General features: G+C 60.3%; 5 protein-coding genes across 6 annotated transcripts; all 5 read right to left on the minus strand.

The window, feature by feature from the left end:
• Nucleotides 1–1,440: 1,440 nt before the first annotated feature.
• On the minus strand, nt 1,441–3,612 carry GPR119 (G protein-coupled receptor 119). Its single transcript, XM_069014969.1, has one exon. It carries the CDS (start codon nt 2,524–2,526, stop codon nt 1,501–1,503), a length of 1,026 nt encoding a protein of 341 aa, XP_068871070.1. The 5' UTR covers nt 2,527–3,612; the 3' UTR covers nt 1,441–1,500.
• Nucleotides 3,613–5,015: 1,403 nt separating this feature from the next.
• SLC25A14 (solute carrier family 25 member 14) lies at nt 5,016–12,508 on the minus strand. The gene is made up of 9 exons (XM_069015775.1): nt 12,383–12,508; nt 12,139–12,286; nt 11,252–11,346; nt 9,075–9,160; nt 8,123–8,218; nt 7,662–7,786; nt 6,477–6,612; nt 6,047–6,127; nt 5,016–5,475 (listed from the first exon to the last, which is right to left on the minus strand). Exons 1-9 carry the CDS (start codon nt 12,444–12,446, stop codon nt 5,434–5,436), a joined length of 873 nt encoding a protein of 290 aa, XP_068871876.1. The 5' UTR covers nt 12,447–12,508; the 3' UTR covers nt 5,016–5,433.
• Nucleotides 12,509–12,800: 292 nt separating this feature from the next.
• RBMX2 (RNA binding motif protein X-linked 2) lies at nt 12,801–15,121 on the minus strand. The gene is made up of 6 exons (XM_069015776.1): nt 15,030–15,121; nt 14,832–14,947; nt 14,700–14,751; nt 14,505–14,634; nt 14,225–14,405; nt 12,801–13,684 (listed from the first exon to the last, which is right to left on the minus strand). Exons 1-6 carry the CDS (start codon nt 15,032–15,034, stop codon nt 13,281–13,283), a joined length of 888 nt encoding a protein of 295 aa, XP_068871877.1. The 5' UTR covers nt 15,035–15,121; the 3' UTR covers nt 12,801–13,280.
• A 308-nt stretch (nt 15,122–15,429) lies between these two features.
• On the minus strand, nt 15,430–18,809 carry RAB33A (RAB33A, member RAS oncogene family). Of its 2 annotated transcripts, none has more exons than XM_069015778.1 (2): nt 18,488–18,809; nt 15,430–15,922 (listed from the first exon to the last, which is right to left on the minus strand). In XM_069015778.1, exons 1-2 carry the CDS (start codon nt 18,710–18,712, stop codon nt 15,464–15,466), a joined length of 684 nt encoding a protein of 227 aa, XP_068871879.1. In that variant the 5' UTR covers nt 18,713–18,809; the 3' UTR covers nt 15,430–15,463. The 2 variants fall into 2 exon arrangements, with proteins under 2 accessions (XP_068871879.1, XP_068871880.1); XM_069015779.1 differs by lacking the exon at nt 18,488–18,809 and adding an exon at nt 17,324–17,882.
• Nucleotides 18,810–20,994: 2,185 nt separating this feature from the next.
• On the minus strand, nt 20,995–25,252 carry MARS2 (methionyl-tRNA synthetase 2, mitochondrial). The gene is made up of 3 exons (XM_069015777.1): nt 25,033–25,252; nt 24,559–24,893; nt 20,995–22,242 (listed from the first exon to the last, which is right to left on the minus strand). The coding sequence occupies exons 1-3, from the start codon at nt 25,250–25,252 to the stop codon at nt 21,040–21,042; spliced, it is 1,758 nt and encodes a 585-aa protein (XP_068871878.1). The 3' UTR covers nt 20,995–21,039.
• Nucleotides 25,253–25,264: the final 12 nt, after the last annotated feature.

Genomic DNA, 25,264 nt, shown 5'->3' on the forward strand with positions numbered 1-25,264 from the left:
CGCGGGCTGGAGGGGGACGGCGGCAGGGCCTCTCTGGGCTGAGGGATGGGAGCAGGCATGGCCTCACGAGGAACGGCGAGGATGAGGATGATCGAAGCCACGGCCGGCAGAGCTCACCAAGAACAGGCAGCAAATCGCCGGTGCGGGGAGGTGACGGGCTGAGCCCAGAGCTGAGCCGGGCTGGATCCACACACAGCGGCCCACGGAGCCAGACTGCTCTGGGCAGCCTTCCCCCGGGCTGAGTCCGTCTGGCACAGCCAGGAAGAGTGTCTGCCGTGTGGTACGTGGTCCCAGGCCTTTCCCAGGCCGAGGGGGATGCCCCAGAGGGCCTCTTGTTTTGGGGTCTTTTAAAGACACTTTCATTTTTGTCTCTTTCTGTAGAATCGGAAAGGCCTCAGCTCCATAGCAAGTTCTGGATGCAAGTGGATACAGCCCTGAGCCTTCATGTCTGCTAGTGGGGCAAGAACAGAGGTGGGAACAGCTGCTGTTTCATGCAGAGCACCCTCATTTTCAGGGGAGGGTACATTTTAGTAAATGAACTTCTTCTAAGGGGAGTTTTCTTGCTGAGCGGATGAAACGAAATGATTTTATGAGAAGCAATTAAATACCAGCATAGCCTCTGGCAGGGGCAGCCATCTGGCCACTGGGGCAGAAGGGGGGCTCCCATGGGGTGAGTGGGTGTGCAGGGACCCTTCCAGTCCCAAATCCTGAGTGGGACACAGCAGCTCTCCTTCGTGGGGACCTCTGAGGCAGCCGATCCTCCCTCTCCGTGTTCAGCCAGTTACTCATTGACTCCCTTTACAGCCTGGGTAAACAGCGATGGCAGTGCCCAGGCTGCCCCTGCCCTGGGGCTGCCCCCCCTGCCCTGGGTCACATCAGCCCCCACACAGGCAGGGCCACTGCTGAGCCCTCTGTGTTCCCCATGCCCAAACCCCTCACCTGTGCTTCGTGTGGGCACGAAAGCCCAAAACAGGGATAGCCCTGTGTAGGTGGGTTTGGGAAGGGAGTAGGAGCGCCTGTGGTCCAGGAGAGCTTGGGGATGTTCACACCCTCCCAGCCTCTGCTGCCGGGGCTGAGGGGTTGGAGCCCTCCCTGTGCCCACACCGGCCCCAGGCACGGGGGGTTTGCTGCCCATGGAGCCAGTGCTGCAGACAGAGGGGAGGGCAGGGGGTGCACACCTGGCAGGGGAAGCCGGGCAGGGATGGGCGAAGGGGCTTTGCCTGTGGAGTGAGTGGGAGAGCTTGGTCCAGGGGACACGAGGCTGCTCCAGAGGAGGCTCTCCAGGGACAACCTGCAATGCCCGGGGCTGGGGCCAATCCAGCTGTGCTGGGGGTTGTGGGGCAGTGGGCAGGCTGGAATCCGGCCGTGATGGGGTCTGGGAATTAACATCCAGATTGGTCCCACCCATCTGTGATCTCCCTCACAGCCGGCAGGCCCCGAGCTCGTGGTCACAATGCAGGAGGGGAGCTGGAAAGCTGGAGACAGCCGCTCCTTACCGAGTCAGTCCTGGAGCTCCAGGCAGGACACAGTGGGAAGAGCCTTGGTGTCTCTGCCAGGGAAACAGCGGCCATTGCCCAGGTGGAGCAGGACCCTCCTCTTCACACCTGCAGCCAGCTGGGAGAGCTGGAGCTGCACATCCTTCTGCCAGTAGGAATAGAGCAGTGGGTTCAGGAGGGAGTTGCCCACCCCCAGCAGCCAGAGGAAGTTCTCGATGACTTTGTAGGGGAAGCACTCGGGGCAGACCATCTGCACAATGCTGGCGATGAAGAAGGGCAGCCAGGAGAGCGTGAAGCACCCGATGAGCATGGCCACCGTGCGCATGGCCTTCATGTCACTGGTGGCACGGGGTGGGGGACAGCTTCCCCCCAGCCCGGCCTGCTCCACCTCCTGGATGTGCTGCACGTGCACCGAGGCAATTTTCAGCATGTCACAGTAGAGGTAGAGGAAGAGGAAGAGCGCGGGGAAGAAGCCGAGGCAGAACATGGTGAGCAGGTAGGAAGGCTGGAAAACGTTGAAGAAGGAACACTTCCAATGGTTGGAGACCTTCTGGAAGCGCGGGATGAGGACCGGGAGGAAGCCGACGACGGCAGCAACCAGCCAGAGCCCCACCAAGCACACCCCAATCCGCAGGCCTGTCACCAGCTGGAAATAGTGGAAAGGCTTCCGGATGGCCAGGTGCCTGTCACACGCAACCAGGATCAGCGACAGGATGGAGGCAGCAGAGGAGGAAGTCACGAAAGCCATTCTCAGAATGCAAAAGTTCTGGGAAGGATAAAAGGGCTGGGAAAGCTCATCCATGGCCAAGCCCATGACTGTGAAGCCAACCATGGCATCTGCCAAGGCGAGATTGAGGACAAAACAGAGCCCCTTGGAGCCACTCTTCTGGATGTGGCAGAGCAGGATGATGGCCACCAGCACGTTGGCAGCGATGATGAGCGAGGCCAGCCCGGCGAGGATGGCTCCCAGGGCCTGGCTGGCCATGGCTGTCTCCTGTGGGACACAGCACAGGGAGTGATTCTCAGGCATTGCTCACCTGGGGCCTCTCAGCAGGTGCAGCTTGGCAGCTGGAGCAGCGGGAGCCCGGGGATCAGTGGGAGCCCGGGGATCAGCGGGAGCCCGGGGAGCTGCAGGAGCCCGGGGAGCTGCAGGAGCCTGGGGAGCAGGGGTGTCTCTCAAGGAAGCAGAGCTCTGCCAGCAGCTGCCTGCAGAAGGGACTGTGGGGATCGCAGCATCCGCTGTGCCCACGGAGGTCCCTCCCCTCCAGCCACGTTTCCAGACAACCCTGGAGCAGGGGGTGAGCAGGGAGCACCTGGGCAGGAAGCTGCCACGGTGGCACACGGGGCGGTGGCCGTCCCCCCCAGGCAGCAGGGGCTGGAGCAGAGCAGTGCCTGCTCAGACACCGGGGCTGGGAATGGGGACAAGCACAGAGAGCTCCCAGTGTCCAGCACAGCTCGTGGGGCTCCTGGGGCTCACTGCCAGACCCGGGACAATTTCTTCCTGCTGGGACCAAGGGAACAGCTCTGACACCTTGCTGGAGCAGCAGCTCTGAAGGCGACCTGGTTACAGTGGTGAAAAGCACTGACGAGGGATGTGTGCTCAAATACAGATGGAGAAACATCTGCCAGCCTGGGAAACCAGCACTGACAGCTGGGAACCTGCAGTGCCCTGGGCAAGCACAGCAGGGAGCCCAGGGCATCCTTGGGGAGGCAGAAACCAAGGAATTGCTGGAACCTGCAGGACAGAAAACCCCCACAACCTGCAGAGGGGCCTCGGATCCAGGCAGAAGGCAGCCACAGCCCTCCAAGAGCTGGCGTCCTCTGCCCACTCAGGGATCCACGCAGAAGTAACTGGCTACTGCCCAAAAGAGCCTCTCTGTGTCCGAGAGCTCCCCCTGCACAGCCCCTCAGACCCCCAGGAGCACCAGGCTGACTCCAGGCTCCATGACCCAGGCCATATTCACAGAGAGACTTTGTCCATCATCGACTGACCTCACTCCTGGGAGAGTTTAATGAACTTTGCCGTGAGCCTGCCGATGAAATCTATGTAAGTGCTACTAACAGTAAAAGGTAATGGTTCTATACACGCTCGCTCACTCTGCTAATCATGAGTGTATTTACCTGACTAGGAAGTAACTTGTAACAAAGAAATTCACTAAAGCAAAGCCTCTGCATCCTTGTGCTACAGAATCCCACAACATCCCTCACACCTCCCGGGGGGGTTGACCTCCGCAGGGACTGACAGTGACAGCTCCAGCCCCTACACAGCGTCACAAGCCTCTTCTGCCTCGTGAGCTGGAAAAATCCAGCTGCCAGGAAACGGGCAGGACTGAGCCTTGTCTGTCAAACAGTAACCTGGGGAGAGGCCGGGAGGGCGCACCCAGGGAGGGAAGGAGCAGCAGGCTCGGGAATGGTGGGCACTGGGTGCAGCTCTGGAGCCGGGAGGCCCCTCGGGAACACCCGGGCTCTGCACTGCAAGTGGCCACAGGAAGGGTTCTGGTGACCTTACACACCCTCCACTTCTGTTTGCCCAGGGAGACATTTGGGGAGCCTTTTCCCTGATTTTGGAGAGAGTCCAAATCCCCGGAACGAGATCAAGGACAAGGGAGAAGTGGCAGTATGGCAAGTACAGGCTGGAGCCAGTGCCTCCCCATCCTGCTTTACTGCCATTTCTGGCTTTCATGGATCAGGACCACACGTATTTCTGCCTTAAACACCTGGGGAGGGCTGACTGGTTTCCATGGAGCCTCCCATGTCAGAGTTCCACACCCTGGACCTTCCTGTGGGTGCAGGGGAGCAGGTACAGACTGCTCAGGTGTGTTCCCGCACACTGCCTGGCACAGCCTGCCGAGCTGGACGCTGCAGAGAGCCCTGCTCAACGCAGGATTTCAGTCCAAGAGCTCAGTGGAGTTGCCCTCCCTACACCTGCAGCTTCCCCAGGCAGCTCTGACTTTGTAACACCAATTTCTTCCCACTTCTCCCAGCGGGATTTGGCTGAACATTCCTTGTGTGGCTTGCACAGAATCTCAGCTCACAGCAGGCTCAGCCTGGACGTGCTGCTGTGTCACAAAGGGACCTTCATCCAAACCAAAGCCACCCCACAAAGAGGAAAGGGAGCAGGAACATAAGAACTATTTGCTTCCCTAGCCATGAACGTTAAAAAATAACCAAAAACAGAAGAGGGTGACCAAAATATCCTGCTCAGCACCAGAACCACCATTTTCAAGTGCTGAGCTGACCTTTAAAGCACAGTACCTGGCTTTGCAAACGATCTAAGCAAAAATAGTGTAAGTAATAATAATGTAAGCAGGGATTTAAGGGACTGAGGTTTGGCAAAACTGAGCTGAGAGGGCAACAGGGTCATTTTTTGACACTAACAAACTTGGGTTTAGAAACATCACTACTGCAGTGAATCCTACAGATTGCTTTTATATGAATATATGGAGAATGAAGGTATCAGCAGCGTGGTGAAAACCAGCTTCTGTGCTGGGCAGACACCCCTGCAGTGAGGGAGCACAGACCCAAACCCAAGCTATCCGGTCAATAAATAATTTAATGAAGTTACCGTTCTGCAAGAAACATGACAATGGCACCTTCCCAGGCCCCAGCCTCACCCCGCAGGCACGGGAGGACACCCACACCTGCCAACCACGAGCCACAGCGCCCCAAGGGCCACTGGAACGCCCCAAGGGCCACTGGAACGCACAGATCTTCACAGAAGATATTCCTGCAGGCCCAGGCACACGGACACCTCCGGGTGGGGAGCACGGCTCCGGGCTGCCCCCAGCAGCTTGTGCTGCAGGGACCATGCATTGGGGGAGAGCCCAGCCCACAGGTACCAAACACCACGACATGGGGATGGTGGGATGAAGAGGGAGGCGGCAGCACAGCTCAGCTGCCAGTCCCGAGGATGACTCTGGTGAGATGAAGGCAGCTCTCAGAAGGGGAGGCGCTTCAACTGCTCGTATGTGATAAAAAACTGAAGGGAACGTCAAGGAATTGGGATAGATGTGAGGCAGCTGCCTGGCAGGGTGGGCAGAGCATTCAGCTGGGCTGGACATCCCTCCAGGGAGCTCCTTAAACCCACCCACGGAGCTCCGTGCCCAGGCAGCACAACCCGACCTGCCCAGGCAGGACAGAGCTGGGCACAGGTGCTGCCAGCAGTGGGGACGCAGACCCAGAGCAAACCCAGCCCTGCCCGGACCACTGGGAGAGGGAGGTGGCTCCAAGCCCAGACTGGGAGCTCTTCACAGTCAATTCCCCACCAGTTTCAGCAGGCAGCATGGTCAGGGTCAGCACACAGCAGCGCTGGCCCTGCACAGGGTGAGCACCTGCCTCAGCAGCGGAACATTCCCCACGATTCCCTCCCAAACAGGAGCTGACCCAGGAGCCTCCTGCAGCCCAGGCCAGGGAAGGTCTCAGCCAAGCCCCCAGAGGCTCTACAGGAACCATCAGAGTTGCCCAGTAGGGTCCCCAGTGCAACCCATCGGGGTGTCAGCCCTGCCCTGCCCTTCCCAGATGGGTTCTCCCTGTGTCCCAGGGAAGGATACAATGATGTTCCAGGGACCCAGACGAAGCCAGTTGGGCCAGAAGCCTTTGTAGAGTGCAAAGAAGCCCTCGCTCTTCCACGTCTGGGAGGAGAGACAAGTGGATTAGGAGACGCATCAGGCCCACACCCTGCCCACCCCCCCAGTGCCACACGTGACACTCCAGCTGCTGCAGGGAGCAGATGGGCCCGTGCGAGTGTGTGAAGCACCACTTACAGCCTCTGAACCCAGCTAACTGCATCACGGCCTGAATTCTGTCCCAGGAGGCTGGGAGGATGCTCAGGCTGACAATGGCCTCAGGGAAGTGACTCTGGGCCCTCTCCTGTCTCATCATGACAGGCTGTGTCACTGTAGGATCTCACTGCTCCCATCAGCATGGTGCTGGTGCCTGGCCAGCCTCCCAGGACAGGGGTGTGCCCACCTCTCCCCTCACCTTGACGAGGCCATCCAGAGTGCCCTTGTAGAGCTCCGAGCTGCCCACGATCGCCCGCTGGTTCATCATCCGCGTCCGCACCACGTCCACGGGGTTGGAGGCGATGGCCCCCGCCAGCCCGCACGTGAAGCTGGAACTGCACACACCAAATCAGGGCAGGGACAGCCCTGGACACGGCCACTCCTGCTCAGACAGGCACTAAATACCTTCCCCTGGATTTTATCAAAGGCATTTGGCAGTGAACGTGAGCTGCACTACCTGCTCCTACCTGGGAAAGGGGCAGCAGCAGACCTGGAGCCTGCAGAGCTCAGGGGACGGAAATGCTCAGCTCAGCTAATCCAGACCCTCATCTGAGCCCACAGTGGTTCAGACACCCCTGCAAGGGTCCCAGGTGCTGCCCAGGTGACACAGACCTGAAGGCATCCCCTGGGAGCACACAGCCTTCCCACCAGAGCAAACACTTCTTTGGGAAGGAGGGAGGAAGAGCAAAGGCCCAGAAGGGATCACAGAGCTGCCAGTCTCCCCCTCCACCAGTCCAGTGCTCCCCACTCTCACCACAAAGCCAATGGAAGCACTGCAGCATCTGCAGCTGAGGAACGGGAACATGAGGTGGAAAAGGACTTCAGTGTTCTCTGCCAGCCCTGCCCAGAGCAGGCTGACTGCAACACCTGCTCTGGGTCCTGTCAGCTCCGTGTCTGTTCCTCTCTCAAGGCTCTTACAGCAGGGGCTGCAAGGTGTCAGGGTCTGGCCAGGTGAGGACTAGGGACTGGAGCAGCTTTTGAGGGATTGTTACAGGTAGCCACACACAGGGATCTCCTGCCTGGTTCATACAGGGCACAGATGTGGGCCAACAGCATTTCTGTCATCAGCCAGCTGAAACCAAGCTGGCATTTCATGTCACCAAAGGATTTCTGCCAGGTCCTTCCCCGAGGAGGTCTCTCTGGGATGTGGGGAGGGATTAGTGGTGGCCTTGGCAGTGCTGGGGGATTGGCTGGACTTGATGGTCTTTGAGGTCTTACCCAACCTTAATGATCCCACACCTGCTGCTGACTCTGAGCTGCTCCAGTTGACTGAGCAGGTCCTTTGGAAGCACCAACCCTGCTCCCTCCAGCTCCAGAGCACTCTCCCAGTCCCACCAGGCTCCTCTGCTTCACACTATCCCCCAAGCCTGCAGCAGGGACTCACACGAAGTGGGCAAAGATGGTGTCCCCCATGAGGCCTGACAGGATCAGATGCTTCTTGGTGATGTCATAGACTGGCAGCTCCACCCCCACCACGATTGCAGCTCGCTGGGCCGTGGGGACAACACCCTGTGGAGAAGGGACACTGTCACCAACTGCAGCCACACCCCCCAGCTCCTGGGGCCTTCTCCTGACAATCCTCCCTGTACCCTCCCTGCAGGCACACCAACTGCATTAACTCCACACTGCTTCCCTCCTCGCAGCACATGGGAGCCAGGCTGTCACCCCCTCACCCTCTGCACCAATTTCAACACTGGGAGAGACTCTGCCCCACAAAAGCAGCAGTTTAAGGAGCCAGGAGGGGCTCCAGGTGCTCCCTGCTACAGAACAGCAAGAGAGCACCTGCTTCCTTAAGATTTCTGTTAGTTCTGACGCTGGTGGGGGATTCTGGGAGTTGGTGCTCACCCTCCAGAGGCCTCGGGTACCTTCCTGCTGGTAGATGTCGATGAAGCTGCCAATCATCCCGCCCTGGAACAAGCTGCCCTGAGCCTGCATTCGGATCTGAAAGGAAGGGGAGAGTCAGCAGGAGGACATCAACACTTGTCCTGACAGCAGCACCTGCCCGGATGGCAGGGACGGCAGGGACGGCAGGGACAGCAGGGACAGCAGCTCCATGGAACTCCCGGGAGAACAGAGCAGCTCAGAGCACACGCTGCTCTCCACATCCCTCCCCCTGCACACCACATGGACAACACAACGACGGCAGCAGGCATGGGGCAGGGACAGCAGCAGGGTGGGAGCACAGGGACATGAGGGACAAGGCCTTCCCACCCTGAAAGCAGTCCCTGAAGGAGGATCAACACAGGGAGAAGAGTGGGGATTTCTCCAGGCTTTCTCTACCCCAAGCAGGGCTACCCTGAGCCCAGGGCCCCAGGCAGTCCCCACTGGGCTCTGCTCACTCCACATAACAGGCAGGCCCCTGGGGCAGTGCCAGCACAGTGACCAAGGGGACAGGAGCAGCTGGCTGCCACCCGCCCACCTGGCCCAGGTCAGACAACACAGCCTCCACCCCTCACCAGGACAAATGTCATGATCTTTGTTGCCCAGAGAAGCTGTGGCTGCCCCATCCCTGAAAGTGTTCCAGGCCAAGTTGGACAGGGTTTGGAGCTACCTGGTCTAGTGGGAGGTGCCCTTGCCCAAGGTAGGAGGTGGAAGGAGATGGTTTTTCATGTCCCTTCCAACCCAAACCGTTCCAGGATTCTGTGACCTTTAAGAGCTGTGTTTTTAAACATCTGTTAATTACTCTGGGCTTTGGTCCCCATTCATTAAACAACCCCAAATGAGCAGGACTGGTGGCTCAGGGAGCACTGAGCTGCTCCTCCCACAGGTCCCACATCCAGCCAGGAGCAGCCCTTACCTTCAGCACATCTGTGGGATTGGCCAGCGCAGAGGAGATGACCCCCGAGACCACCCCACAGATCACGTTGATGAGCAACGTTTCATCTGCAACCAAGGAAAGAAGGTCAGACCCTAATGGGAAGGGGCACAGTAGGAGGGAACAAGGGCTGGGAAGAGCAGAGCAGCTCAGTTCTTAAATCACATGGTGAAGCTGAGGGAGCAGGGCCTGGGCAGGTGCCACAGCCCATGACAGGTCTGTCCCCACACCTGCCAGGGATGGCAGCTGAAACACTCAGCAATGCACTCTCAGAGGGTCTGACTGATGAGAAGGAAAACACTGGGACATATGAAAATTGTGAACAATTATCTGAGATTTCAGTGTCCAGTGACACATTTCTCACAGCAGGGACAAGCCAGGACAGAGGCAGAGAGGGACAACCCAGCATTTCCCCTGATACCAACTGGATTTGCCTACACACAGCCACCTGGAGCCAGCTGAGGATCAAGACCAGGCAGGGAGTTAGATGTGATTAGTGCCAGGGAATTATTGCCCGAGATTCGAGGCCCAGTATTAGGATGATGGTTACATTGGGAAAAGGCACAGGCCTGTGCTGGTACTGACCACGACACTTCCCAGAGGACACCAGGCTGCCCCAGGCCTGTAGGGAGACAAACATTCAGGCATGGAGCTCACAGCAGAAAAGGCTGAACAGCGAGGGGGATGTGGGGCCTGTACACAGAGAGAACCAGGCAGGGACAGGCGTTATTGCAGCAGGACAGCAGCCCTGAAAGGACCTCTGGAGTCACAGGATCACAGAATCTACTGAGATGGAAGGGTTACACAAGAATCATCCAGTCCAACCCCTGTCCCTGCACATGCACCCCAACAATCTGTGCCTGAGAGCGCTGTCCAAATGTTCCTGGAGCTCTGGCAGCCTTAGGGCCACGACCATTCCCTGGGGAGCCTGGGCAGTGCCACAGAACCCTCTGGGGAAAATAACCTTTTCCTGATACTGAACCTACACCCCCCTGACACAGTTCCATACCATCAGTGTGCTGCATTTCACCTGCCCATCCTGCTTTCCCAGGCTGGAATGGTGTTACAGCATTCCCTACTATCACACCAGGGATGAAAATCTCACCTGCAGATCTTGGTGCTCCCTCAGGGTGCACCCACCAGACTTGTGCTGCTCCACTCCCCAGGCAGGAGCTGCAGAGGCCACAGGTCAAGGGAACTGGTGGAACCTCACCTTTACAGTCAGGCCCAAAGCTACAGAGCTGAACTGCACAATTCCCATCCAGAGGTTGTCCAGAGAAGCTGTAGCTGCCCTTGGATCCCTGGAAGTATCCCAGGCCAGGCTGGGTGGGGCTTGGAGCAACCTGGGACAGTGGAAGGTGTCCCTGCCCTTGTCAGGGGTGGCACTGGGTGGGCTTTAAGGTCCCTTCCAACCCAAACAATTCTGGGAGTTGTTTTAAGTGCTGCATCCCAGCACAAGGACTCAAAGGCTCCAGAGAGAAGACAGCAGACACTCACTCCTGAAGCTTCCAATCCCTGTTACACATCTGCTGTACAGCTGGAAGGGGATGTCTCCCTGAGACGAATCAAAAAGAGATGAGCCTGAGGAACAACACCTTGGATTTTTAGTTCTGAGGTGCAAAGTCTCAAGAGCAGTCTCAACAGCACAAGATGACAGAGCCCCAAGCTGTGCCAGGGGAGGTTCAGGTTGGATACCAGGAGGAATTTCTTCATGGAAAGGGTGGAAGGGGCTGCCCAGGGAGGTTTGGAGTGCCCATCCCTGGAGGTGTCCAAGGAAGAACTGGACGTGGCACTCAGTGCTCTGGGCTGGGGACAAGGTGGGCATCGGGCAGAGCCTGGACTTGGTGATCTTGGAGGTCTTTTCCAACCTCAATGATTCTGTGATTCTCCTATGATTCCATGAAAGGAAGGAGGCTGGCTAGAGGGAGGTATTTGGGTAGGGACCACAGGCAGTGCAGAGCACAGTGAGGTTCCCATCGGGATTGAAACCAATCCTTGCTCTCACTGGCAAACAAAACCACGACACCCAGTAATGGAGCTCCGTTCCTGTGGGAATCTTGGGGTTGGAAGGACAGAGCAAGGAATGAGCAAAACACACAGCCCAGAGTGTGGGGTGGGGGAGCTGGGAGGTGCCCGTGCAGCTGCTCCCCGGCACCGACCTTCCATGCGATCCACGAAGAGCCGCTTCAGGCTCTGGTAGATCCCGATCTTGATGGTGCCATAGGACGCCTGTCTCAGCAGTGCCGGGGCGATCCTGAGGGGGAACGGACCCTGAGCATCCCTGCGGGCCAGCACGGGCCACTCCCCACCGCCCGCAAACTGCCGGGGCCAGGCACGGCCCTGCGGCGGCTCCGAGAAACGCAGCCGTGCCCAGGATAACCCGGGACTGCCCCACGCAGCCCCAGTGCCAGCGGATGGCACCCACGCATCCCCGGCCTTGCTCCCAGCCTCGGGAAAACCGGGAATCTCCGCTCAGGGGTTCAAGGCCGAGAGAGATTCCAGGGGAGCGCAGCAGCGTGCGGGAAATGGGGGGGCCGGGATGGGCAGGGAGCAAGGGAGCGGGGGGATGCCGTGACAGAAGGTGGAAAAGGGGACCCGGGCTGGGGAGGGGGTACCAGGACAGAAGCAGGGCCGGGGTGGGCGGAGGAGAACTCGGGATGGGTGGGGGAGACCCGGGGAAGGCAGGAGAAGATGCCGGGGTGTGGGGGAGGTCCCGGCGTAGGCAGGGGGAGGACCTGGGGTGGGCGGAGGGGGATGCCGGGATGGACGGGGAACCCGGGACGGGCTGGTGGGGACGAACGGGACAGGCGGGGCGATGCTGTGGCCGAAGAGGGAGCCCAGGACAGGCGGTGGGAGACCCTGAGCCAGAGGGGAAGGACACGGGGCCGGCAGCGGGGCGGCCCGCGTGGGTGGAAGAGGTGCCGGGCCGGGGGGAGGACCCGTGGCGGATGGGTGGGTGTCCCGGTACGGATGGATGGGGGTCCCGGGGGACGTGGGACCCGCTGCCGATGGGCCCCGGCCCCGACGGGCCCGGCCCGGTGCTCACCCCGAGTACAGGGCCCGGCCGCCCTCCTCGCGGCAGATGCGGAACAGCGCGTGGAACATGCCCCGGTACCGCACCTCGCGGAACCGCGCGTCGGTGCTCTGCCCCTGCACCTGCAGCCGCGTCTTGGTGAGGTCCACGGGGAACGTGCCTGCGGGGACAGCGGCGACAGCGGCGTCAGCGCCCGCCGGTACGCGCACGGGTCCCGCCCGGCCCCGGCCCCGCCCGCCCGGCCGCTGCGCCTCACCGAACTCGGCCACGATGGAGGCGAGCCCGCCATACACGAAGGGTTTCCAGTTGAGCGCGGACATGGCATGGCGGGCGGACACCGCCGCGCGCGCCGCCGCCACCGGGCCGGGACCGGAACCGGAACCGCCACCGGAACAGGGCTCGGCCCCGCCGCGCCGCGCGCGCCCCCTGCCGGCCCCGGGACGGGGGAGCCCCGGAGCCGCCCCCCCCAGCCCACAGCGGGGGTTCCCGGGGGAAGGACTCGCCCCTTGCGCCTGGAACGGGCACGGAGCCGGCCCGCAGGGAGTTCTCGTTGTAGGAACCGGATCCAGGTAAAGCCCCTCCCTTCTCCACCCTGTGACTTCCCCACTCCAGCGTTCCCGGTTTCCCAGCCAAATAAGCCCAAAATCAGTGTAAGAAAAACAGATGCCACCTCCTCCCTGGCCCAGGGACAGGAATGCTGCTCCCGGGACCAGCTGCTCCCTAACAGGAATTTTTATTAAGAAAACTTTAAACAAATCCACGGTAAATCACCCTAACGCACCGGTGCAGCCCTGCGGCTCCATCGTGGAATCCAGGAGATGCCAGGTGGGCACAGGGCCCAAACCCAGCCCACGAGGCCAGACAAGACACCCAGCAGCCTCTCCCCCCAGTGCGAGAGGGGGACATTGTCCCAGGGATTTAGGGAAGGGGAGCATCCTGCTGCTCCCAGCCTCCGCCTCTTGACACCCTCCCCGGTCGCAGGACAAACCCGTGTCCCAGCTGGCAGCACGGGCAGTGTGGAGAGCCCCGGCCCAGGGCAGGATGAGAGGCAAAGGGAAGCTCCCAGGGGAAGGGTCCAGCCGTGTTATCCTGGGAGCTTGGAGCAGGTCTGGGCAGGCTCCGGGCCTCCCTCGCCCCAAACGCTCACCCAGAGCTCAGCAGCGGCCGGAGTCTCTGCCAGAGCCCCGCTCCCTGTGCCTGGAATGTGGCTCCCGGGATCTGCCTCCCCTGGGGGACACGTCCTGCCGACTGCTGTGCCCGTCCCCCCTCCTGCCAGCCTGCTCCCTCTTCTCCCGCTCTTCCCAGGAGCCGCTCTGGCCCCTCTGCTCGTGGCAGTTCTTGTCCCCCCTCCTGTCCGAGTGCCGCTGCCGCCGCTGCTCCTCGTCCCGCTGCGTCCTGCTCCCGGCGCTCCTGTCAGCGCTCCCGCCAGCACAGCGCTCGTACCCAGGGTCCTCCTTCTCCTTCTTGATCTTGATCCTGGGATGCGGCTCCTCCGCGCTCGCCCGCTTCCCAGCTTGCGGGCTCGACTTTGACCATTCTGCTCTGCTCCGTGGCTTCTCTGGAATGAGGGGTCACACTTTGGGATGGACCAAATTCCAGGAGCACCTCGCTCCCCTGGGCTCTGCCTGCCACCATGGCACCATCCCAACTCCTCTTCCACTACAAATTCTCCCTCTCCACCCCTTTCCCAGCCTGCTTCCCCTTCAGGGAGATCCCTGTCCACTTCCAACCATGACTTTTTCTCCTCCAGTTGCAGCCATCCCACTTCCCTCTTTAACACTCACATCATGCTCTTTCCAGCAAGGTGGGGCATTTCCACACCACTTGGAATGCCAAGAACCCCCCTTTCATTGCCCTTCCTCAGAAACAGTGTGATCCACTCTGTGGAAATTACCTCTCCAGATCCAAGGACTCTTTTCCCTCCTTCTCCTCTCTCATTTTTGAGCATCTCCTCAGCACTCTGGAGCAACACCTTGTTCCCACCCTCACTTTGTGCCCATTTTCCTTCCTCCAGCCTTCTCTCCACTCCGATTCAAGTCCCCAAACCCTACCATGGGCACTCCCACGTGGGATCCAGCCTGCCAAGAACGCTCCTCACCTTTCTGCTTTTTCACGGGCACATCCTCATCCTCTGACAGGGAGTCAGACGAGCTGTGAGGTGGCGTTTTGACCCCGCAGCCCTTGGCATGGAGGGCTCTGGTCACGTCATCCCAGTCCTCGGACTCCTTGGGGGGCCGGTAGTTGGCCACATGGTCCACGCGGATGGTCCGTCCCTTGATCTGCAGGGCCGGGCTGTCACGGGCAGCTCCCGGCTCCCAGGGCTGCTGCCCATGTGAGGCAGCACTCAGGGAGCCACGACAGCACCGAGCTCCACTCACCTTGATCCCATTGAAGTTGTCCACAGCCAGGATGGTGCTTCTCTGGTCCTCATAGCACAGGAAGCAGAAGCCCTTGGACTTTCCGGTCTTCTTGTCCCGCACGAGGTTGATGTTGACGACCTCGCCGTACCTGTGACACACTATCAGCGCCCGCGGCAGCGCCCGCGGCGGCGGGGCCGGGGCTACGGCACTTACTGAGAGAACACGCAGATGACATCGCCCTCCGTCAGCTCGTAGTGCAGCCCGCCTGCGGGGAGAGGGGAGGGAGGGAGCGAGGGAAAGGGTCAACAGCACCGGCCCCCGCCGCGCCCCCAGCCCGCTCCGTACCCACAAAGATCCAAGCACTGTCCTTGTACTCCGCGTGCCACGATACCGCCTCCTGCACGCCTAGCTCCGCTTCCCGCGCGTTCAGCTCATTGATCAGCTTCACTTTGGTCAGGGGGCTGCGGGCGAGGCACCGTCAGCATCGGGACCGGCGGGACAGACCTGAGCCCGGCCTTCCCCCCGCGCAGCCCTCACACCTACTTCATGGCGGCGGCGAGGCGCACTGCGCCTGCGCGCGGCACCGCCCCGCCCCGAGCCGAGACGGACGTAGCCGAGAGCAGCCGAGTCGACCGATTATAGCCGAGTTGGGCCGAGCGTGGCCGAGTCGGGCCGATTGTAACCGAGTCAGGTCAATAGTCACCGAGAGTGCCCAAGCACGGCCGGACAGGACCGATTGTAACCGAATCGAACCGACTGTAGCCGAGCGCTGCACACCGAACCGGACCGAGCGTGGCCGAGCCGGGCCGATTACAGCCGAGCTGGGCGATTGTAAGCGAGCTCTGCGGGCCGAACCGGACCGATTGTGGCCGAGCCGAGCCGATTACGGCCGATTACGGCCGACCGGGCTGAGGCGCAAAGCAAGAGTCGGAGCGCAGGGGGCTCAGAGCCTTTATTGGGGTCCGGGCGGGTCCCGCTCAGCACGGGCAGGAGCCTTTCCCGCTGGCCTCGTCCAGCCGCCGGGAATGCGGCTGGGGCTGCGCCGGCCAGCCCTCCGTGTCCCGGCAGGGCAGCGAGCGCTGCGCCTTCAGCCGGCACACCAGGCACATGAAAATGGCGTCCACGTTCTGGCTCTCCTGTGGGTCCTTGGCCGAGGTCTCAAACAAAAGCATGTTGTGAGCGTCGGCAAACTTGAGGGCCAGGCTGGATGGCACCTGGATCAGGTCTTTCAAGTCACACTTGTTCCCCACGAGCACCCTGGGGACGAGCGGGGGCACCGCGTGCCCGTTGCACTCCTCGATCCACGTCTTGAGGTTGGTGAAGGAGCTCATCTTGGTCACGTCGTACACGAAGACCACGGCATGCACGTTGCGGTAGTAGTGCTCCACCATGCTCTTCCGAAACCTCTCCTGGCCTGCCGTGTCCCACACTTGCACCTGGGAAGTGAAGCAGACAAGAAAAGAGGCTACAGGAGTGCGGAGCATGGCCCTGGCAGGGCCATGGGAGGGGGCTACAGGAGGGCTTCCAGCTGTCCGGCTTTTAGAGAGTCCCAGCATGATTTGGACTGGAAGGACATTCAGTCCAACCCCCTGCCGTGGGCAGGGACACCTTCCACTATCCCAGGCTGCTCCAAGCCCCATCCAACCTGGCCTGGGACACTTCCCAGGATGGGGCAGCCACAGCTGCTCTGGGCACCCTGTGCCAGGGCCTCCCCACCCTCACAGGGAAGAATTTCTTCCCAATATCCAATCTAAACCTGCCGTCCTTCGGTTTAAGGCCATTGTCCTGTCCCTCCAGGCCCTTGTCCAAGTCCCTCTCTGGCTCTCTTGGAGTCATTTTAGGCCCTGGAAGGGGCTCTAAGGTCTCCCCCAAGCCTTCTCTTCTCCAGGTGAACAACCCCTGCTTTCCCAGCCTGTCTTCAGAGCAGAGGGGCTCCAGCCCTCAGAGCATCTTTGCAGCCTCCTCTGGACTCATTCCAACAAATCCATGTCTATTTGTGCACAAAATCCTACGCCATGAACAAGAACCCTGACAATTTCACAGAGGAAAAGAGAAAATGAGGAGGGGGAGCTACCCTTTGTGTAGGAGCACCGTGGGAGGGCCAGGAGCTCTGTGAGGAGGGGTGAGAAGCCAACAGAGCTCGTGGGGGAGGATTAAAGAACAGAACATCATGGGTGACATTGCAGGGGGTCTCTGCTACAGACCACCTGGCCAGGAAGAGCAAGCAGATGAGGTGCTCCATGGACAGTGAGCAGCAGCCTTGTGTTTGCAGCCCCTAGTTCTCACAGAGAACTTCAGCCACTCCAACACCTCCTGGAAGGACAGCACAGCAGGGCATAGGCAATCCAGAACGTTCCAGGACACCATCGATGACAACTGACCCAAGTGACAGAGATGCCAAGAGGCCTCTGGGCTGGATAAGCAGACAGGGAGGTGGATTGGGAACTGGCTGAATGTCTGGGCCTAGACAGTGCTGGTCAGTGACACCAGGTCTGGTTGAACGCTGGTAACCAGCAGGGTACCCCCGGGGTCAGTCTGGGTTCTCCTGGTAATGTTTTGTAGCCTGGAAGTGGCAATTTCCAAATTAATCCATATTGCCCTGTACCCATGGAGACAGCACATGCCTCAGAGTCTTTCCAATGGAAAAACGCTGGCAAAGCAGAGCTGCTGCTCAGTCCTTTCAGAGCCAGTCTCTCCCAGGCAGAGCAAGAGAGGGAGGGTCCCTCTCCCACCTCTCACCTCCTCTCTTGGATACATATCCCAGGAAAAGGCCGGTTTGCTGCACTGCCTCCCACTCCTGCCCACTGGAGCTCAAATAATATCCAAAGGTAGAAAACCTGGCAACATTTTCCAGATAGTGGCAGCAAACAGGCTCCATGCCAGCCTGCACCACAGCTCACACCGGCACGGCTCCATGGGGCTGGACAGAGCTGGGGAGGGCAGGGAGAATGAGCACCTCTAAAGAAGAGAGGGAAAAACATTCATGGACAGCCTAGAAGCACAACTAAAGCTCTCACCCACCAACACAAGCTCTGGTTTCATTGAGAGTTCAACTTTTGATCAGCCATCTGTCAGTACAGTGGCCATGTTTGTTCTTCCAGCACCAGCCTCGGAGGCTGCGGGTGCTGATCCCCACAGCTGGGCAGGCCAAGCTCCACCAAAACTCTGCTCCCGGGTGGTTTCCTACCAGTGGCAGATTTGCTCTGACACACCAGCCAGAGCTCTCCAGGTCTGAGGTGATCATTCTTTACAGGTGTCACACCAGCCTTCATAAGCAAATTCATCCTGCCCCAGTCCTGCTGCAGTCACAGCTCCCGGTGCAGCTGGGAGCAGGTTCCAGCAGCGCTGCCACAGCAGCCGAGCCTGCTGCCGCTGGCCTGTGTGAGCTCTCGGCCTTCCAGCGCGGCTGCTGCCAGCCCACCGCCCTCTGCCCCCCCAGACCCCCTGGCTGTGGCACAGAGTCCCCCATCCCTCCGCAGCTCTACCCCTCCACTGGTCCAGTGTCCGGAGCTGGAGCCACCCCAATGCTTCGAGGATCCAGCTGTGCCCATCAGAAGGGTGGCGGTGACTCACCCGGAGCCATCGCTTCTGGTCGCTGCAGCCTCAAGCCAACCCCAGAAATAGTGACAAGGCAGCAGGGACTGGTCCAGGGGCATCTCTGCAACACAGGGACGAGAATTCTTCCCTGGCCCTGTTCCCTCCCTCCCTCCAACTGGGATGAAAGGAAAAGCCCCCAGGAGGGCTTTGGCAAGAGGCAGCCCTGGAGCAGGGCAGGGATGAGGAGCGGCTGCCATCGCTGCTGGGGCTGCTGCCGGCCAGCTCGGGGCCGGTGCGGGGCCCAGAGGGGACAGAGCAGGGCTCACCGAGGATGGAGCGGGGCCCGGTGTGGAACCCACAGAGGGCGGAGCGAGGCCCAGCAGGGCCGGTGTGGGACCCACCGGGGGCTGAGCAGGGCCCTCTGGGGCCGGTGTCACCCAGCCCGGAGCCGGTGCGGGGCCCACCTTGATGCGCTCCCCCTCGATCTCCACCGTCTTCTCGCGGAAGTCCACGCCGATGGTGGCCTCGGTCTTGCCGGGGAAGGTGCCCCCGCAGAAGCGGAAGGTCAGGCACGTCTTGCCCACGTTGGAGTCTCCGATCACGATGATTTTGAAGATGCGGGTCTGCACGTAGGGCTCCAGCGCGGGGTCGGGGCCCGGCGGTCGCCCCCCGCCGCCGCCCGCCGCCATCCCTCCCGCACCGCTGCCGCCTCACGGGCTCATAGGGGCGCGTCGCTCCGGGGACCGGCACCGGCACAGCCCCGGATAGCGGCACCGGCACCGCTTGTCTCCGCCCCACGCCCCAGCTACGGCACAGCTCGTCCCCGCCCCGCGTACCGGCACCGGCACAACACGGCTCCACCCCACGCACCGGCAGCGGCACAGCCCCGCGCAGCGGCACCGGCACAGCCCCGCCCCACACACCGGCTACGGCACCGTACGGTCCCGCCCCGCGTACCGGCACCGGCACAGCCCCGCGCACCGGCACCGGCACGACACGGTTCCGCCCCACGCACCGGCCACGGCCCGGCCCGGCCCCGCCCCGCGTAGCGGCACCGGCACCGCGCGGCTCCGCCCTGCGCTCCCCGCTCTGGCACCGACCCCGACCCGGCCCAGAGCTCCGGCCCCGGGCCAGCCCTGAGCCAAGCCGCAGACCGGGCACCGAGTGCCTTCAGCCCGGGCCGGAGCGGGCATCCCCAGCGGAGCGGCGGCGACCGGCAGGGCTGCGGGCAGCGGGCCTGGCCCCTCCCGGGAGGGAGCAAGAGACAGAGGGCACAGCGAGGCGGGACCGGACACCGGGGGACACCAACATCCGCGCGTTCCCAGTGCCAAGAGGTGTCAGCGGGATCACAACCAGCGGTGCCAGAATGACCCTCTCCATGTCCATCCAGCCGGGCAGCCACAGCCCCCGTGTGCCAGCCTGAGAGACCGGGAAGGGGCTGTGTCCCTCCTGTCCCCAAGGAACAGGGCAGTGGGGAGCCAGCACCCACGGCACGAGGGCACGGGGGCTGCAGCAGGAAGGACGCACACAAGGATTGCGGGAGTGAGGGGAGCAGCTGGCAATCTGCAGGAGGAGAGGAGAGGAGAGCCATGGCAGGAGGGGATGAGGGGACAGCCTGGCCTGGGACAGCATCAGGCTGTGGCACAGCAACGGTGACATGGGGACCAATGGGAAGATGGGCCAGAGCCCCAGGGGCTGCATTGCTCCTGCTCACACAGCCCAGGCAATCCCAAAAGAACTCAGAGTCCCCCAAAATGGGCCTCTGAAAGATGACTCCTGCAGTGCCAGCGCTGATAGGACCTGGAGGAGCCAGAGGCTGGGAAGGATTTATCAGAGACCCCCAGTGGCCACCACCACCCCAGAGGGTCAGTGCTCAGCTGCTTCCAGCAGCATGGACATGAAACAGGGTGCACTAAGCCTTGCAGCAGGTGGAAAAGCCTCAGGAAGCCGAGTCTGATGAAACACATCCCCCCATTCCCATTCTGGTCACGTCTGCAGGTCTGCACCGCTGAATGAGACCCACTGTCTAACCATGGCATCATCCTCCCCCCAGAATAAAGAGCAGCCACATAGCATTGTCCCCATTGAGGCTCACTCAGACTTGTTTTGGCCCACAAAGGGAGCTCAGATGAGAGACCCAGTGGGCATCCATGAGATCCATGGGCACCACGGCCCCATAGAACCATTTCTGACCATCCCCAGCTACTTCTGACCTGGCCAAAAACCTGTGGATCAAAAGTGAGGACATTAACTGCACAGCAACCGCTCATCCGTCTCCCCGTGCAAGGAGACAACACCAAGGAGGCCCAGGACCAACCCTGTCCTCAAGGCTTGCTTGCGCCTCCTGGATCTCAGCCTCAATGTCCACCCAAGAAAGGATTCCTGGTGTGAGCAGGTGGGAGCTGCTGTCTCTCTGGAAAGGATGGCTGAGCAGTCTGCCACACCCATGGTTACAATGGCCTCAGCAAAGCACCTGACAGCTCCTCACATCAGACAAGGCAAAGGAAGGAAGTGTTCCAAGCCAGGCTGGATGAGGCTTGGAGCAAACTGGTCTAGTGGAAGGTGTCCCTGCCTATGGCAGGGGGCGGAACAAGATGGGCTTTACATTCCTTTCAATCCAAACCAGACAGGAATTCATTCTATGGTTCAGTGACAGACACAGGCAAGGGGATTGTAATGGAGCCCCAGGACTGTGCAGGAAATTTCCTGTTTTAAGGTGATAAATATTTGCCTCAGTTGCTTTTTACATCCCATAAAATACATCAGGGCATAAAAGCAGCAATGTTCAAACCCGAGGCTGTGCCCTTCAGTTCAGTTACTGACTCGGCTACTCAGATGTTCCGAGGGTGCTGAGCTTCCCAAGCCCTCAGCCCCACTCACACCCCCACCTGCCCAGGCACGAGTGATCCTGACAGTGCAGCCCTGCCCAGACCGGCTTCCCACCCCTCCAGCACCAATGGGAGGAAAGTCCTTTTAACAGAGACAATGTTTTCCAGGAATTCCTGGAGGTTTTTATTCACAGAAGCTGTTTGTCAGGGACTCGAGCTTCTTGCTTTCTCTTCTTCATAGTTTCCAGCTTGCCCAGCCTGTGGAACAAGATGCCGGTGTCAGGTCCAAGCTGCCTCCCCTCAAAGGGACATGGCTTTCCATCATAGCGCGCCAGGAACGCCAGCCCGGAGAGACCCCTCTCTGCTGGCCCAACAGCCAGCCGGGACAGCAGCTTGTCTGCCACCTGTGGGACCACGGGCTGCAGGAGCGTCCCGTACACACGCAGGCACTCCAGCGTGACGTGGAGGATGGTGTCCAGCCAGAGCTGCTCCGCACCATCCCTTCGGTCAAGTTTCCAAGGCCTGTGTCTCTGGAAGAAGCCGTTGGTCTGCCTCACACACTGGGCAATGCATTCCAAAGCCTTGTAGATCTGGAAGCCTTCGAAATAACTGTCCACCTGTGCAGGCAGTGAGGCCACTGCTGCCACGAGCTCGTAGTCCTCAGCAGATGCCCTGCCTGTGCCTTTTGCCTCCCTGGAATTCGGGACCTTTGGGAAACAGGGCTCTGAGAAGCGCGGGTAGGTGTTGCTGGGGTTAATGCTGGGGGCTGTGGAGCGATTCAGCAGCCCTCCGAGTGCATCTGCCAGCTCTGAATTCGTCAACTTCACCACCTTCTCCTCGTAATAGTCACAATCCCGCTCCGGGACGCCCTGCCGCAGCAGGAAGTACCGGAACCCGTCCACGCCGTACTGTCCCACGCACACAGTGGGGTCCACCACGTTGCCCAGGCTCTTGGACATCTTCTGGCCCCGCACAGTCCAGTGGGAGTGCACCAGGATGCGCTCGGGGGGCTCCAGCCCTGCCGCCAGCAGCAGCGCCGGCCAGTACAGCGCGTGGAACTTGAGGATGTCCTTGCCCACGACGTGGTGCACGGCCGGCCACCACGCGCCGTGGCTCTCGGGATACCCCACCACGCTCAGGTAGTTCACCAGGGCATCCACCCACACGTAGATGGTCTGTGTGGGGTCACTGGGGACGGGGATGCCCCACTGCAGCCGGCTTCGCTCGCGGGACACCGACAAGTCTGGCAAGTCCTCGTCCAGCCAGCGGAGCACGCGCTGGTAGAAAGGGTCAGGAAAAATGGCACGTGGGTTGTCCCGGAGCCAGTTCTGCAAGGGATCCCGGAATGCTGAGAGCCTGAACATGTAATTCTCCTCCTTGGTCCAGTGCACCTGGGACAGCAGGGGAGGAAAGGATTATGGCCCCAAGAACAGGCTGACATTTGCACACACCGTTCTCAGCACGGAGTTTGTCACACACTGCCCATGTCTGGGTGTCCTCCCATGCCATGGGAAGCTCTCAGCATCTTTCCAGGACTAGTAGGAACCTTCTTACCCAAGACACTGCCTCCTTGAGATCCCCAGGAACACACCTGAGGTCTCAGGCACCTGGGATGGTTCAGCATCCTGCTTCTAAAAACACTTGTAACCCTGGGAAGGAACACCCTTCCACCTGCCAGGCTGATGTGACATCAGAAAGGAGTTAGGGAGATGAGAATACACCTTCTTAACAACATAGTTCTGCAATAATAGTGGAAAATCACAAAAAGACAAAATGACATTGTAATTCCTGCCCTACTGCCACTCCTGGTGCCTGCCTTTGTTTTCCTGGGGCTGTACTCCTCTTTTTCCTCAGTTTATGCTTTAATGCCTCTGTCACTAACTTTGTTTGCTTACAGCACTGACAGCACTTCTCCCCCACAGTTAAATCCATTAAATGACACATTTAGCTAAACCAGTGAAAACTTGGTGGGTGGATGTGGTACGAGTGAGCTGTGTAAGGCACTCAGGGATCCGTGGCTGGGTCAGCAATCTTGCAGTGTACAAGGAAGACCTGAAGAACATCATTCAAAGACAAGCTGTACATCTTCACCCCCAGGCTCCACCAGATGCCAGAACCCACTCACTCACCAGAAGTCTGGCATGTGCAAACTCCCCCTTTTCCTTCACGAAACTCCCAAGGAAGGAACTGCCCAACCGCCTCTTTCAGGTTGGAGATGAACCTTCCCATCCCTTCCCACCACACTGCAAGAGCTTCTCTGCTCCATGCACACTCCCGTTTCCTTGGACAGTTCAACAGGCAAGGCCAGGAACTGTTCTCATGGTAGCTTGACTTTGAAGTCTGCTGATTGTTTTAGGTCTGAAGAATGATTACTTCGCTTGGAAACTTATCCTTTCCCCAATTATCTTAGGTGCTTTCTCAAGAGTTACTATTTGCCAATAAAGCCCTTTCTGTGTGGACCAACACTCCCACATCCCAGCCTCATACAAACACCACAGGAGCATGACCTGTGCTGAGCTCTGAGCAGGATTATCTGTAGCTGCTGGATTAAATCATGTAATTCCACACTTTCTAGAAAGCAGTGGTAGAGAGACTCTTGGGCAGGTACCACACTCCTGGGTGCACCCATTCAGGCTGACCACAGGCAGGTGATGTTACAGTGCTTTAGGCAGGACCAGAACCCATTTAAGAGATGGGTAAGTGTCCAGAGCCCAAACTGAACTGTCTCACAAAACAGGTTTGAAACTCTGAACCCCCAAGGAACACCTCAGTTATATACCCATATCCTCCTGTTCAGCTAACTTCTCTCATCACCCCTGCAGAATACCATTCCCAGGCCAGCAGCCTGTGGAGCAGCAGAAGCTGAATCCTTCCTATGGCACGTAGCTACAATGTGCCCCTGCCGGGTGGGGTCTGGCAGCTCTCCCTGGGATCCCCATTCACCACTGTAACACAGAGAATCCCAGAATCCCAGAATGGTTTGGGTTGGGAGGGACCTCAAAGCCCATCTTGTTCTACTTGTACCCCATTGCCAGGGGCAGAAACACCTTCCACTACCCCAGGGTGCTCCAAGTCCCGTCCAGCCTGGCCTTGGACGCTTCCAGGGATGGGGCAGCCACAGCTTCTCCGGGCACTCTGTGCCAGGGCCTCTCCACCTGCACAGGGAAGAATTTCTGCCCAATATCCTACATAACCCTGTCACTCTGAATCCATTCCCCCTTGTTCTGTCACTCTAGGCCCTTGTAAATAGCATCTCTTCATCTTCCTCATTGGCTCCCTTCAGGTAGGAGAGGGTAATTAGGTCATCCCAAAGCTTCTCTTCTCCAGGCTGAACAATCCCAATTCTTTTAGCCTTTCCTCAGGGCAGAGCTGCTCCATTCCTCTGATCGTCTTGGCAGCCTTCTCCAGACTCGCTCCAACAGCTCCATGTCCTTCCTGTGCTGGGACCCCAGGGCTGGAGGCAGCTCTGCAGGTGGGGTCTCACCTGAGCGGGGCAGAGGAGCTGAACCCCCCCATTCCTGCTGCTCTCGCTGGGAAATCAGCCCAGCACCCAGGGGGTTTCTGGACTGACAGGTAACACTCTATTGAAATACAGGTGAGTCTCAGCCAACAAAAATTAACAAAAGGCTACGGGAAGCATTCAACACCCCAAATTTGGCCGGAGCAGAGCGGCAGGTGAGCAGGCAGCGCTCCTGCAGCGCCCTTACCTCGTGGCCGGTCTCCACGGACACCTTGCAGGGGCGGCCCTGGGCGTCCGTGCGCTCGGCCAGCTGGCTCTCGGGCAGGAAGCTCTCCTCGGGCGTGCAGTACCAGCCCTCGTAGGAGCCCTTGTAGAGCACCCCGCCATCGCGGAGGGCCCCCCAGAAGTGCTGCACGGCTCGCTGGTGCCGGGGCTCGCTGGTGCGGGTGAAGTCGGTGTAAGCGACGCCGGCCTGGGTCAGGGCCTGGCGGAAGAGCCCCGAGACCCGCTCGCAGAGCTCCGCGGGCGACGTCCCCGCCGCGGCCGCGGCCTGCTGGATCTTCAGCCCGTGCTCGTCGGTCCCTGAAACGGAGAGAGGCCGTGGAGAGAGGCCGGGGGGACACAGGGGCCCGGGGAGGGGAGTCAGCCCCGGGGAGGGGGCTCAGCCCCGGCAGAAGGGGTCAGCCCCGGGGAGGGGGCTCGGAGCGGGGGCTTCGCTGACCCGTGCAGAGCCGGGCCGGGCCGGCGGCGCGCAGGCGGCGGTGGCGGAGCAGCGCGTCGGCCAGCAGCGCCGAGTACAGGTGCCCGATGTGCGGCGGCCCGTTCGCGTAGAAGATGGGGGTGGAGAGCAGCAGGCGGCGGCCGGGCCCGGAGGCGGTGGCGGCGGCGGTGGCGGCGGCGCGGCGGAGCGGGCGCGGGAGGCGGCGGAGCGGCCGCCACATGGCGGCGGCGGC

Source organism: Aphelocoma coerulescens, chromosome 4A (assembly GCF_041296385.1).
Source record: "Aphelocoma coerulescens isolate FSJ_1873_10779 chromosome 4A, UR_Acoe_1.0, whole genome shotgun sequence".
NCBI lineage: Eukaryota > Metazoa > Chordata > Aves > Passeriformes > Corvidae > Aphelocoma > Aphelocoma coerulescens.